This window comes from Bufo gargarizans, chromosome 1 (genome assembly GCF_014858855.1).
Source record: "Bufo gargarizans isolate SCDJY-AF-19 chromosome 1, ASM1485885v1, whole genome shotgun sequence".
NCBI lineage: Eukaryota > Metazoa > Chordata > Amphibia > Anura > Bufonidae > Bufo > Bufo gargarizans.
Window position 1 is genome coordinate 3691734 of NC_058080.1, and position 12908 is coordinate 3704641.

Sequence of the window (12908 nt, forward strand, 5' to 3'; positions counted from 1 at the left end):
TTCAGTAATGCAAATTAAAAGTAATTGCATTAATGCAGCTTAAAATTAGAATTTTGTGAAAAGGTTCAATATTCTAGGCTCAAAGTGTCAGACTCTAGTCAGCTAATAATCCATACCCCCTGAGCAAAGGGGACCTCAAAATTTAGACTTTGGGGTCTCATAAGCTATAAGCCATAATCATCAAAATTATACCAAATAAAAGGCTTGAAATATCTCACTTCGCATGTAATGAGTCTCATGTTAGTTTCACCTTTTAAGTTGCATTACTGAAATAAATGAACTTTGCACAATATTCAATTTTTTTTTGTTTTACCTGTATTTCCTCCATCTTGTGCATATGTTGAAAATTACTCAGCCAGCTGGAAGGATGTGGGGTGTTTCTGTGTATAGACCAAATGTTCTAGCCACAAGGCCAAGGTAGCCGCTCCCTTATCAGAGTTTGACATGCAAGAAAGTTATGTTCTTTCTGCGTTTCAGGATGCGCTGCTAAAGAAAGCTAACCTTGTTTTTAACCATAAAAAATTCTTATTTGAGTAACTAATCAAATCACTAGTTTCAATTCCCCCTTCCTTGGTAGTGTGTCTACTTTTGTCTATAGTGTTATAAAGATGTATGCTTGTGTGTAATAAATCAGAACCTGTTTCAGCTGCTACGTGTGTCTGTGTCAGTTCTCCGAGCACTCGTACATCCACATCAATTGGAACCCCAACAATCATAGAAGTAGGGTTTTTTGCCCCAACAGGCTTTTAAATTTTCTTGTCATCATTTTGCTCACGAAGTACAGCGGCATCAGTTTGATAGTGGCTGTGCTTGGTATTGGAAATGAGCCCCATTCACTTATTGGGGAGAGGGGTTCCAAATAAGTTAGCCAGACATTATAAAATTACAGCTAAAGGGGGTCACCAAGTGCTGAGGCATTATAGGCCCAGATTTATTAAACAGATTTTGGTCTTTATTTTGTAAATTGAGACCTTTTTGACGTTTTACTTGCAAGACAAATGTATCAGTAGTCTGCAACAGGCCAACGTTATTTTTGGCTCCTGCTAAATCAACTTCAGAAATCCAACTGCTTGTTGCTGTTTCTGTGGTCATTGACCTTATTTTATCATAGATTTTCTCAACTGTTCTTCCCTCCTGACCTGCCCTAACTGTGGTGAAAATAAGTCAGATGTTTGGCGTGTGCCGTTTGCCACTTTCATGAATCTGGCACACAGACTGTTACCTTTACACAAATAGACAAATTTGAAGACAAACTTAAAAAATCTAAATCAGGGCCATAGTGCATAGAGGTCATCAACACTCTGACACCTCATCTGGCATCAATATCAGCACAAAAACTGTTCCAGGATCTTCATGGCATGTGTTTCCATGGCTGAGTAGCTGCATGCAAGCCTTACATCAAGAACAATGCCAAACCTTGGATGGAGTGTTGTAAAGAACACTGCCACTGGCTCTGGAGCAGTGGAAACGTGTTCTATGTAGTGACATACCATACTTCTATATCTGGCCGTCTGATGGTCGAGTCTGGGTTTGGTGTATGCCAAGAGAACGAGACCTGCCTGACTGCATTGTGCCAACTGTAAAGTTTGGTGAAGGAGGAATAATGCCATTTTATTTTCTTCAGGGATTTTCCTAGGCCCAGGAAAGGGAAATCTTAAAGAGAAGCTGTGACCAGATAATTCAGTGCAATCTGCAGGCAGCATGTTACAAACCACCAAGGAACAGTTTTTGGATGTACAGGAAAGGCAATTTAATCATCAATAGAGGAAATTATTCTTCACATTTAGAGTAGTCAAACCGTGGCATGCCCCACCAAGAGATAGTAATGACAGATACTATGATAAGCATCTAACTTTTTTTTTTTGCAATCTAAAAGCAAATTACATTGAGGGTTATAATTAGGGATGAGCAAATTTTGAAGTTCAGATGCGGGTTCGTGTTGTGGTATTTACTGAATTGCATTATGGATTCCATTACCCCGGACCATAACGCAATTCCATAATCTAAAGGCATTTAGAGGCATTCAGTTATTCATTCCGTCATAATAGAAGTCTATGGCTTGCATAATGGATCCGTCCCATTTCAGTTATGCAGAAGAGGACTCCAGCATAACAAACCGTACGGATCCGTTATGCAGGCCATAGACTTCTATTATGATGGAATGAATAACGGAATGCCTCTAAAGGCATTCAATTATGGAATTGCGTTATGGTCCGGGGTAATGGAATCCATAACGCAATTCAGTAAATACCACAACACGAACTTCAAAATATGAAATTCGCTCATCCCTAGTTATAATTTAAAAATTGTCATATTTGATTTGAGAAAGGTTGAACTTAATGGACTCTTGTCTTTTTTAACCTACGTAACTATGTTATAGTGCAGGAGAAGCTGAGCAGATTGATATATAGTTTTTTGGAAAAACATCCAGTAAAACCTGTAATTTACACTATATATATATATTTTATACTGCTCTTTGAGAACTTGTCATCCCTCACTGACAACTATCAGTGACTGACCGCTATCTCTGTATACACACTTAAAGGGAACCTGTCACCAGTTTTATGGTGTCCTAACTAAGGGCAACATAAATAAGTGACTGATTCCCTTAGCAAAATGCTGGGTCACATTCTTTAATTGACCCAGTCAATCTGCCAACATCTTGTATTGAAAAGCTCCAGCTGATAATGATGAGTCCTGAATATTCATGACCTCCTGATTATCCCGCCCACCTGCTGCTGAATGACAGTTATTTTCCATAGGAATCAGCAGCAGGTGGGCAGGGGAGTGGCTATAGCTCTGAATTAAATATACGCTGGACTCAATGACATCACGCTGGACTCCAATCAGCATTAGCATGTGGCATCTTTGTGTGTATATTATGAGGTAACCATCTGTCACACCAGTAAGTGAATCCATCTAAGGTACTTTTTAGTAGTTAATAATTGTATACAATTAGTTAATTATAATCAAATATCCACATGACAGGTTCCCTTTAAGCCTCATTCACACATCAATGTTTTGGTCAGTGATTGTGAGCCAAAACCATAATTCTGTCTCCTTTTATATTACCTTCTATACAAGTACGTGTAATTATAGTTAGATAACATACACAAACCCCTAAGAGAGCCAAATTCCTGAGTGGTTATCTCAGAGACATGTGTGCTGCACACTGGAGGAGGGGCTAAAAAGAATAAACCTGGTATATACAGACATTTAATTAACGCTACATTAAAGAAAATCATCCAGGTAGGATAAATTAAATTTTGAAACGTTATCCATGTCAGGTATACCACCATGGGGTGTCGGCCATGTGCTACGACATGGCGGACTCTGAGTCCTCCCTCCCCCCCTAAAGAAATCTTGTACATCCTTGGAAGAAATTTCCAAATGTCTGAAGGTACCACATTCATCTGTTCAAATAATGATATGCAAGTTTAAACACCATGGAACCACACAGTTATATACTGTTCAGGAAGGAGACCCATCATGTCTCGTATTGATGAATGTACTTTTGTACATCAACTCAAGAACAACAGGTCATTATGCTCAGTTTTGGCTATAAAAAAATAAAAAACACGTTACCAAACAATGACATATGAACTAGACCCAAGACCATGTCTCTACAATAAGATTAATGCCACTACTTTTTGTCTATGGAGTTTGTATGGCTGTGTGCTTGATTTTATGTAAGTGTATGCAATGGGTGTAGCTGAAATACAATAATTAGGAGGTCACTTTTGACCCCGTAAAGAGCGACTCTGGATCAGCTGATTGGTGAGGGAGTGGGGCATTAGCCACTAATCAAATATTAATGGCCTAACCTGAAAATATAGGCCATTAATAGTAAAATCCTGAAATAACTAGTGGAAAGTCAGTGGCCCACACCTACATTTTGGCACCAATTGTGTAAGTATGTGGCACAAAATAGAGCATCAAGGTTTAGAGAAAATGTGCCAAACCGAATAAGGCATTAACAAGAAAGGCATGGGGGGCATGTGTATTCAAGCAATCTAACTGTGACGAAAGGAGGAGATTCGGAGGACACAGGCGGTGCTGGGCTCCTTCACAGGGGTGTGTGGCTGGGCACCAGGAAGGTTTGTATAGCCCCTTGGGCACCTTACAAGGCTAATTTACATATCTCTAAAATCATTTTTTAAACAAAATATAAAGGACAGAGCCTTATAGGCGATCTAGCTGTGCATGTCCGCAGCTCTATAACCGAAAACGAGGTGACAGAATCCCTTCAAAATGGATCTCAGATGGAAATGGTTAAAACAGATGAAAAATGTGTATAACATGGATGCAACAGGATCCGTTTTTTTTTTTTTATCTGTTCTTCTGATGGATCAGAAGAACGGAAAATGAAATGGTAATGTGAAACAAGCCTAAGCCAACCAATAGTTGGTATAAAGTTAGAAAAAAAAAAAAAAAAGTCTAGACCTGCAACACATTTACTGTCCAGTATGAGCCACTGTAATATATTTGGTGCAGGTCTGTAATACATTTATCCTGTCTATAGGATTAGAAATCCTTCCCATTTTGCATGTGTCCTGCAGTCAGAAAATCGCATATAGAGGACAAGGAGCCAAGGGCATATCCGTTTATTTTATAAAGTTGCAAAATTTTTCACTTGATGTCCAGTATACAATATCACAGTGATTATGGCTACCTGCAGTTACTGTAACATTACATATCAGATTGCACACTGGCCTGGATCAATAGCCCTACAGATCAACATTTATTTTAGAACTTTAATGCACTAAACTGGTTTTTATCTTATCTGTAATATAAAATATGAAAAGAAAGCTTCTGGCCAAACTGCCTGTATACTGGTCTAACCCCATCACCTTTATTACCCCACCCTTACCACTTAGGCCCCTTTCACACGGGCGAGATTTCCGCGCGGGTGCAATGCGCAAGGTGAACGCATTGCACCCGCACTGTATCCGGACCCATTCATTTCTATGGGGCTGTGCACATGAGCGGTGATTTTCACGCATCACTTGTGCGTTGCGTGAAAATCGCAGCATGCTCTATATTGTGCGTTTATCACGCAACACAGGCCCCATAGAAGTGAATGGGGCTGCGTGAAAATCACAAGCATCCGCAAGCAAGTGCGGATACGGTGCGATTTTCACGCACGGTTGCTAGGAGACTATCGGGATGGAGACCCGATCATTATTATTTTCCCTTATAACATGGTATAAGGGAAAATGATAGCATTCTTAATAAAGAATGCATAGTACAGTAGGGCTGGAGGGGTTAAAATTTTTTTTTACAAATAATTTAACTCACCTTAATCCACTTGTTCGCGCAGCCAGGCTTCTCTTCTGTCTTCTTCTTTGAAGTGCACAGGAAAAGGACCTGTGGTGACGTCACTGCGCTTATCACATGGTCCGTCACATGATCCATCATCATGGTAAAATATCGTGTGACGCACCATGTGATGAGCGCAGTGACGTCATCAAAAGGTTCTATTCCTCAAAGAAGACAAAAGAGAAGCCGGGCTGCATGAACAAGTGGATTAAGGCGAGTTAAATTATTATTTATTTTTTTAACCCCTCCAGTCCTATTGTACTATGCATTCTGTATTAAGAATGCTATTTTCCCTTATAACCATGTTATAAGGGAAAATAATACAATCTACACAACACCGATCCCTCTGTGAAGAAGTTCGGGTACCAAACATGCCGATTTTTTTCACGCGTATGCAAAACGCATTACAATGTTTTGCACTCTCGCGGAAAAATCACGCATGTTCCCGCAACGCACCCGCATCTTTTTCCGCAACGCCCGTGTGAAACCAGCCTTAAAGGCATTTCTAATGACAAAGACTTATCCCCTATCTACCGGGTAGGAGATAAGTGTCCGACCACTGGGGCCCCCCGACAATCATGAGAATAGTGGCTTAGTTTTCCCCTGTTTGAGTGAAGCTTCAGTTACACCTGGGTGCTGACGCACCACACAACTCTATGGGACTGACAGACAAGTGTTCAGCTACCTCTAGCAGTTCCATATGGTTGGAGCGGCAGTGTGCGTGACCGCCGCTCCACTCAAACGTGAGGTACATGGGGACCCCTGCTCTCATTATCAGCTGGGTGTCCCAGCAGTCAGACCCCTGCTGATCAGCCACTTATCCCTTATCCTGTAGTTAGGGGTAAGTCTTTGTCATGAGACAAACCCTTTAACACCCCAGCCACATACATAATAGAAATTCAAATTCTTATAACGTTAAACAGACGCAACGGTAGGAGACATTCTGAGATGCAAGTAAAATAATATATACATTAGTGCAATGTGTATAATGCAGCACATTCCAACCGCTGAGGTTTCTTTAGAGCACCATAATGGACAAAAGAACTCAGGAAGGCACATTGGTATTTTTTTTCTATCACTAATGAGTGAGCATGTACCATGACAAAGTGGAGAACAAATTGGTTTGTCATATATGACACTTGACACCAGCTGCCAAATAAGAGATGTTTCGACGGTTCTTCTGAAAGTAGAAAAAAAGAATAGTAGCCAGTTATAAGCATTACTAAGAGCATATAAAGAAACTGAAATAAAGCATAAGGGCTCAAGAACACGAACGTGTGCCAACTGGGCCCGTAGTGGGTTCACAGTCCGGACGATAGGGTGTGGAGGCATGGAGCGGAAGGCCATGGAAGCACTACTTTTTGTTCCCTGATTCCGCAATGCCCAAAAAATAGAAAATGCTCCATTTTTTTTGCGGTGCGGACGGATTGCGGACCCATTCAGCGCCAGCCACACAGAGGCTGCACGTGCATTAGGGACCACAATTTGCAGTCCCTAATGCATGGCACGTGTGCATGAGCCCTAAAGCAGATCAGTTTCGCTTAGTTTGAGCCCTATGTACTGTAACAGCAGCATTATACAGCTACATGTCCATTCTACTAGTAGCCAAAACAACAAAAATTGTGCCGGCTAGCTAATAGGCTCCCTGAAAGAATACACAGAATCCTAGTTCATGAGTCTGCTGTTTTCCTGGCCAAAGCGCTCCACCCCCAACCCTCAGTACATTGATGCTGCTGGGTATACAGGTGAAACTCGAAAGTTCATTTATTTCAGTAATACAACTTAAAAGGAATTGCATTAATGCAGCTTAAAATTAGAATATTGTGAAAAAGTTCAATATTCTAGGCTGAAAGTGTCACACTCTAGTCAGCTACCGTATTTTTCTCCCCATAAGACGCACTTTTTCCCCCCAAAAGTGGGGGGGAAATGCCCCCGTGTCTTATGGGGTGAATGCTTCCATATGAGCAGGGAGAGAGGAGGGGCTGGAGTCCGGAACTAGGGGCGGGCCCCGATGCAGTCACTGTACTCTTACACCGGGCCCCGCCGCTCAGCAAAGTATTTATAAACATGAATCCTTATCCTGTTATTAAGTTTAACTAACGCTGCGCTCTCCCATGTTCCCATGTTCCCCTGTATCCTCACAGCACTTACAAACAAGCTTCCATAGCAGGCAGAGCGGACGGCAGCCGTAACGTCACTCACTGACGTTGAGCGCCTTGTCCGCCCACTTTATGAATGAAGCAGGCGCTCAACGTCAGTGAGTGACTTTACTGCTGCCGTCCGCTCTGCCTCCTATGGAAGCTTGTTCGTAAGTGCTGTGGGGATACAGGGGAACATAGAGCGCAGCGTTAGTTAAACTTAACAACAGCATAAGGATTCATGTTTATAAATACTTCGGTGAGCGGCCGGCCCGGTGTATTGGGGGACACTTATGAGAGGGATCTGTAGAAGACATAGCAGTGTCACCCACAGATCCCCCACCCCATAACAATGTCATCCACAGATCCCCCCCCCCCCCCCACCCCATAACAATGCCATCCACAGATCCCCCACCCCATAACAGTGCCATCCACAGATCTCCCACCCCATAACAGTGCCATCCACAGGTCCCCACATGACAATGCATGATCCACAGATCCCCGATAATAGTGTCATGCACAGACCACTATTAATTCAAAACCCACCAAAAGCACACCTTTTGGTTAAAAAATGTTTTTCTTATTTTCCTCCTCAAAAACCTAGGTGCGTCTTATAGGGCGAAAAATACGGTAATTAATCCATACCCCCTGAGCAAAGGGTACCTCAAAATTGTGACTGTTTTTTTTTAATAAGATGTAAGCCATAATCATCCAAATTATACCAAATAAAGGCTTGAAATAGGCTCATTACATGCAAAGTGAGATATCTCATTAGTTTCACCTTTTACGTTGCATTACTGAAATAAATGAACTTTGCACGATATTCTAATTTTTCGAGTTTCACCTGTATGTGCATACACAGAAGCCTATCAACGTTCAAAGGGTGGGGAGAGCACTGTGGTCATGAATGCACCAGATTCAAAAGCTATGTTTCGGGGGTATTCTCTTGGGGCTCCTGTCAGCTAATATGGCATATCAACATGCTGTGCAGTTTGGCTAATAAAAAGTGTGGTCCTGCAGCTGAAATATACCGCCCTTACATATAGCACTATATTAAACTAAAAGAGCAGCTTCAAAGGGTTTTTTGGAGATTTTAATAACGATGACCTATCTTCAGGATAGGTCATCAATATCAGATCGACGGTAGTCTGACACCCCTGCTGATCAGCTGGTTGAAGGGAAGGCCGCTCTCCATGCAAGCACTGCCATCCCTGGTTTGTTTACCTGCTTGCTGTCGACAGGTGTAACTACAAGTTGTCTCATTCATTTCAATAGATGCTGCTTTCCATCCAAGTGAATAGGAAGGAGCTGTCCCATTGAAATGAATGGGACTTCTTGCAATTACACCTGCTCACCGCTGCGCTGTCAACTTACTTACTACTTTTTCTGTAATTAAAGTTATACAATGTTCTAAGGTATTTGCTCACGGCATTCAATATCTCTGGCATTCAGTGTTATACCCCTGCAGATATAAATCTGCCGTGATTACATAATGTACACGCAGTTAAAGACCTTGTTAAAGTACAGTGATCAGGGCTGCATCTTGTAATGAGCCATTCACCTGTGTGTCCTCCTCTAACAGGACACATTTTTAAATGAACCATGTAATTTCATATTAAATGGCAGCAAACAGAAAATTTAGTAACTTTTATAAAAATAAAAATAAACTAACGAACGCAGAATATACTTTAAAGCACAGGTACACAAATACATTTGCCGAATAAGCTGCCATGTGTGCATACATGAGGAATAACACTATATGTATCCATTATTTGACACGGATCCTGCATTATCCTGCTAGTGAATGACTGCTAGCTGTTGTCTCCCATAGACTGCAAATGGAGCAAACTGGAGATTCTGCTCCTTAAACGGGCTATTCAGGCTTTTAATATTGATTGACCTATCCTTAGGATACGTCATCAATATCAGATTGGCGGGGGTCTGACACCCGGCACCCCCGCCGATCAGCTGTATGAGATGGCGCGCGCAGTGTTGTCTCCCTTCTCTCTTCCTGCTGCTTTGCCATAGACAGCAGCAGTGAAGAGAGCGAGATACGGGAGATGGCAAGTGTGCACTGAGGATAGGTCATCAATATTAAAAGCCTGGAGAAACCCTTTAACTTTCTCACACTCGAAAGCACCAAAAATAACATTATTGAGATGTGCTGAACAGTAATAAAGCACTTGTGGTGAGATGACATTACTATTAGCTGAAGCAGCCTGTGTGTCTGTCTCTCTTACTGCAGCTCACTCCTCCTCACCCTCCATAGATTTCTATGGGATGATGTAATTTGATCCTTCAGTGAGCTGAAAGTCTCACAAGACGGTATTAGAAGAAAATCTAATGAATATTAGTTTAGAGAAGAATGGGGATTAGCTAATAGGGAGAAAAAAAAAAACTTTCTTTGGTAAGATATTTTACAAAACTTCTTATATTCACCTATATTCATTTATGCAAAGTCGTGTGAAAGTACAGTGACCATTTAAGTAGAGACTTATGCACATGGCTGTATTAAGGATCCAGAATTGGTACATATAATGTACCACTGTTTTCCTCCATATAAAATTGATTGTGTCATTTAGGGAAGGAAACAGTGCCTCTATAGAAGAAGCAAACAGAAGCATACAAGCTATGAATACACACCTATAAGGACTCCATGTACCTCCATATAGCACCCATGCACATGGCAGTGCTATGTGTAGGGACCCCTAAGGAGACAATAGCTAAAAAAAAACAGGCAGGCAGCAGTGTATTATCGATGTCACTAGCAATTTAATCATCTGTGTACGATCCATTGACATTTCTACTGAACATACTTTAAATGATGATCATGATGTGAGAGAAGTAATATACAGCGGCACTCACCAGTGTGTTGTATCAAAACGGTGCTTTTATTCCATGTATAAGATGTAGCAGGGGGCAGACAATTCTTAATTGCGCTACAAGCGCTTCCTCAGGCTGTGCGCGAAACGGCCGTCGCTGTTTGATGCGCAAATAAGAATTGTCTGCCCCCTGCTACATCTTATACATGGAATAAAAGCACCGTTTTGATACAAAAAACACACTGGCGAGTGCCGCTGTATATTACTTCTTCCACATCGTGATCATATGTACCTTACCTACTACTACCAGCTGTGCACCACCGGCAGTGTGTAGATCCTTATCAGCCCAGATAATCGTCTCGCTACAGTGCGGATTGTTGGTGTAGCTGTGCCGCCCCCTTCTTTACTCATGTGGAATACTTTAAATGATGGATATCCCAATGGCCTAGCTAGAGGATTTACATGACCATTTACATACAGGGAGTGCAGAATTATTAGGCAAATGAGTATTTTGACCACATCATCCTCTTTATGCATGTTGTCTTACTCCAAGCTGTATAGGCTTGAAAGCCTACTACCAATTAAGCATATTAGGTGATGTGCATCTCTGTAATGAGAAGGGGTGTGGTCTAATGACAACACCCTATATCAGGTGTGCATAATTATTAGGCAACTTCCTTTCCTTTGGCAAAATGGGTCAAAAGAAGGACTTGACAGGCTCAGAAAAGTCAACAATAGTGAGATATCTTGCAGAGGGATGCAGCACTCTTAAAATTGCAAAGCTTCTGAAGCGTGATCATCGAACAATCAAGCGTTTCATTCAAAATAGTCAACAGGGTCGCAAGAAGCGTGTGGAAAAACCAAGGCGCAAAATAACTGCCCATGAACTGAGAAAAGTCAAGCGTGCAGCTGCCAAGATGCCACTTGCCACCAGTTTGGCCATATTTCAGAGCTGCAACATCACTGGAGTGCCCAAAAGCACAAGGTGTGCAATACTCAGAGACATGGCCAAGGTAAGAAAGGCTGAAAGACGACCACCACTGAACAAGACACACAAGCTGAAACGTCAAGACTGGGCCAAGAAATATCTCAAGACTGATTTTTCTAAGGTTTTATGGACTGATGAAATGAGAGTGAGTCTTGATGGGCCAGATGGATGGGCCCGTGGCTGGATTGGTAAAGGGCAGAGAGCTCCAGTCCGACTCAGACGCCAGCAAGGTGGAGGTGGAGTACTGGTTTGGGCTGGTATCAAAGATGAGCTTGTGGGGCCTTTTCGGGTTGAGGATGGAGTCAAGCTCAACTCCCAGTCCTACTGCCAGTTTCTGGAAGACACCTTCTTCAAGCAGTGGTACAGGAAGAAGTCTGCATCCTTCAAGAAAAACATGATTTTCATGCAGGACAATGCTCCATCACACGCGTCCAAGTACTCCACAGCGTGGCTGGCAAGAAAGGGTATAAAAGAAGAAAATCTAATGACATGGCCTCCTTGTTCACCTGATCTGAACCCCATTGAGAACCTGTGGTCCATCATCAAATGTGAGATTTACAAGGAGGGAAAACAGTACACCTCTCTGAACAGTGTCTGGGAGGCTGTGGTTGCTGCTGCACGCAATGTTGATGGTGAACAGATCAAAACACTGACAGAATCCATGGATGGCAGGCTTTTGAGTGTCCTTGCAAAGAAAGGTGGCTATATTGGTCACTGATTCGTTTTTGTTTTGTTTTTGAATGTCAGAAATGTATATTTGTGAATGTTGAGATGTTATATTGGTTTCACTGGTAAAAATAAATAATTGAAATTGGTATATATTTGTTTTTTGTTAAGTTGCCTAATAATTATGCACAGTAATAGTCACCTGCACACACAGATATCCCCCTAAAATAGCTAAAACTAAAAACAAACTAAAAACTACTTCCAAAAATATTCAGCTTTGATATTAATGAGTTTTTTGGGTTCATTGAGAACATGGTTGTTGTTCAATAATAAAATTAATCCTCAAAAATACAACTTGCCTAATAATTCTGCACTCCCTGTAGACCATTCAGAATTTTCGGTTGTCTCACAAATATGTAAAGCCTTGTGACAATACAAAACCAAAAAATATAAATAAACTTCTTACCATAATAGCGGCATATATACCCCTTACTGGAGGGGGATACGAATTGGGGTGAGAGAGTAAGTGCCACTTTTACTTGAAAGCCCTCTAATAGCAGGAATTCCAATGGGCTTAATAGGACCTGAAAATGATGGTAAAACCTCATGGTTATAAAAGTCACATGTTCCAGAATTTATACATGGCTTTGCCACAAATTTCTCATACACTATATAATCGCATTAATCTGTAGAAATAAATCTTTAATGCCTCCGCTGTGTATTCAGCTTTGACCAAGATCAGCAACATTATAATTTCATAAACATTCAGTGTCTGGGTCATGCAGCCTAGAGAATTTTGTCCTTAAAGGGGTTCTCCAGCCCTAACAAGAAAAATGTGGCCTGAATCTAACCTGGGAAGAGAAGATTGGGAGAGCCATACTTACCCCCAACAGTGGCGGCATTTCCGGTCCAAGCTAGTCTTCTCTCTCTCTTTAGCAGGAGACGGCGCATCATCACTGACGTCACAGCCTCCTG

The 12908-nt window shown here is 41.6% G+C and overlaps 1 protein-coding gene across 2 annotated transcripts in view; it reads right to left on the bottom strand.

Annotated features, from left to right (window-relative positions):
* Positions 1–5691: 5691 nt before the first annotated feature.
* LCORL (ligand dependent nuclear receptor corepressor like) overlaps positions 5692–12908 on the bottom strand; it is a 103993-nt gene continuing 96776 nt past the window's right edge. For both annotated transcript variants that reach the window (XM_044294187.1, XM_044294195.1), the window contains exons 8-9: positions 12400–12517; positions 5692–6499 (exon numbers count right to left, since the gene is read on the bottom strand). In XM_044294187.1, the coding sequence (XP_044150122.1) occupies positions 12423–12517 (95 nt within the window). In that variant the 3' untranslated portion in view covers positions 5692–6499; positions 12400–12422. The remainder of the gene's footprint in view (positions 6500–12399; positions 12518–12908) is intronic.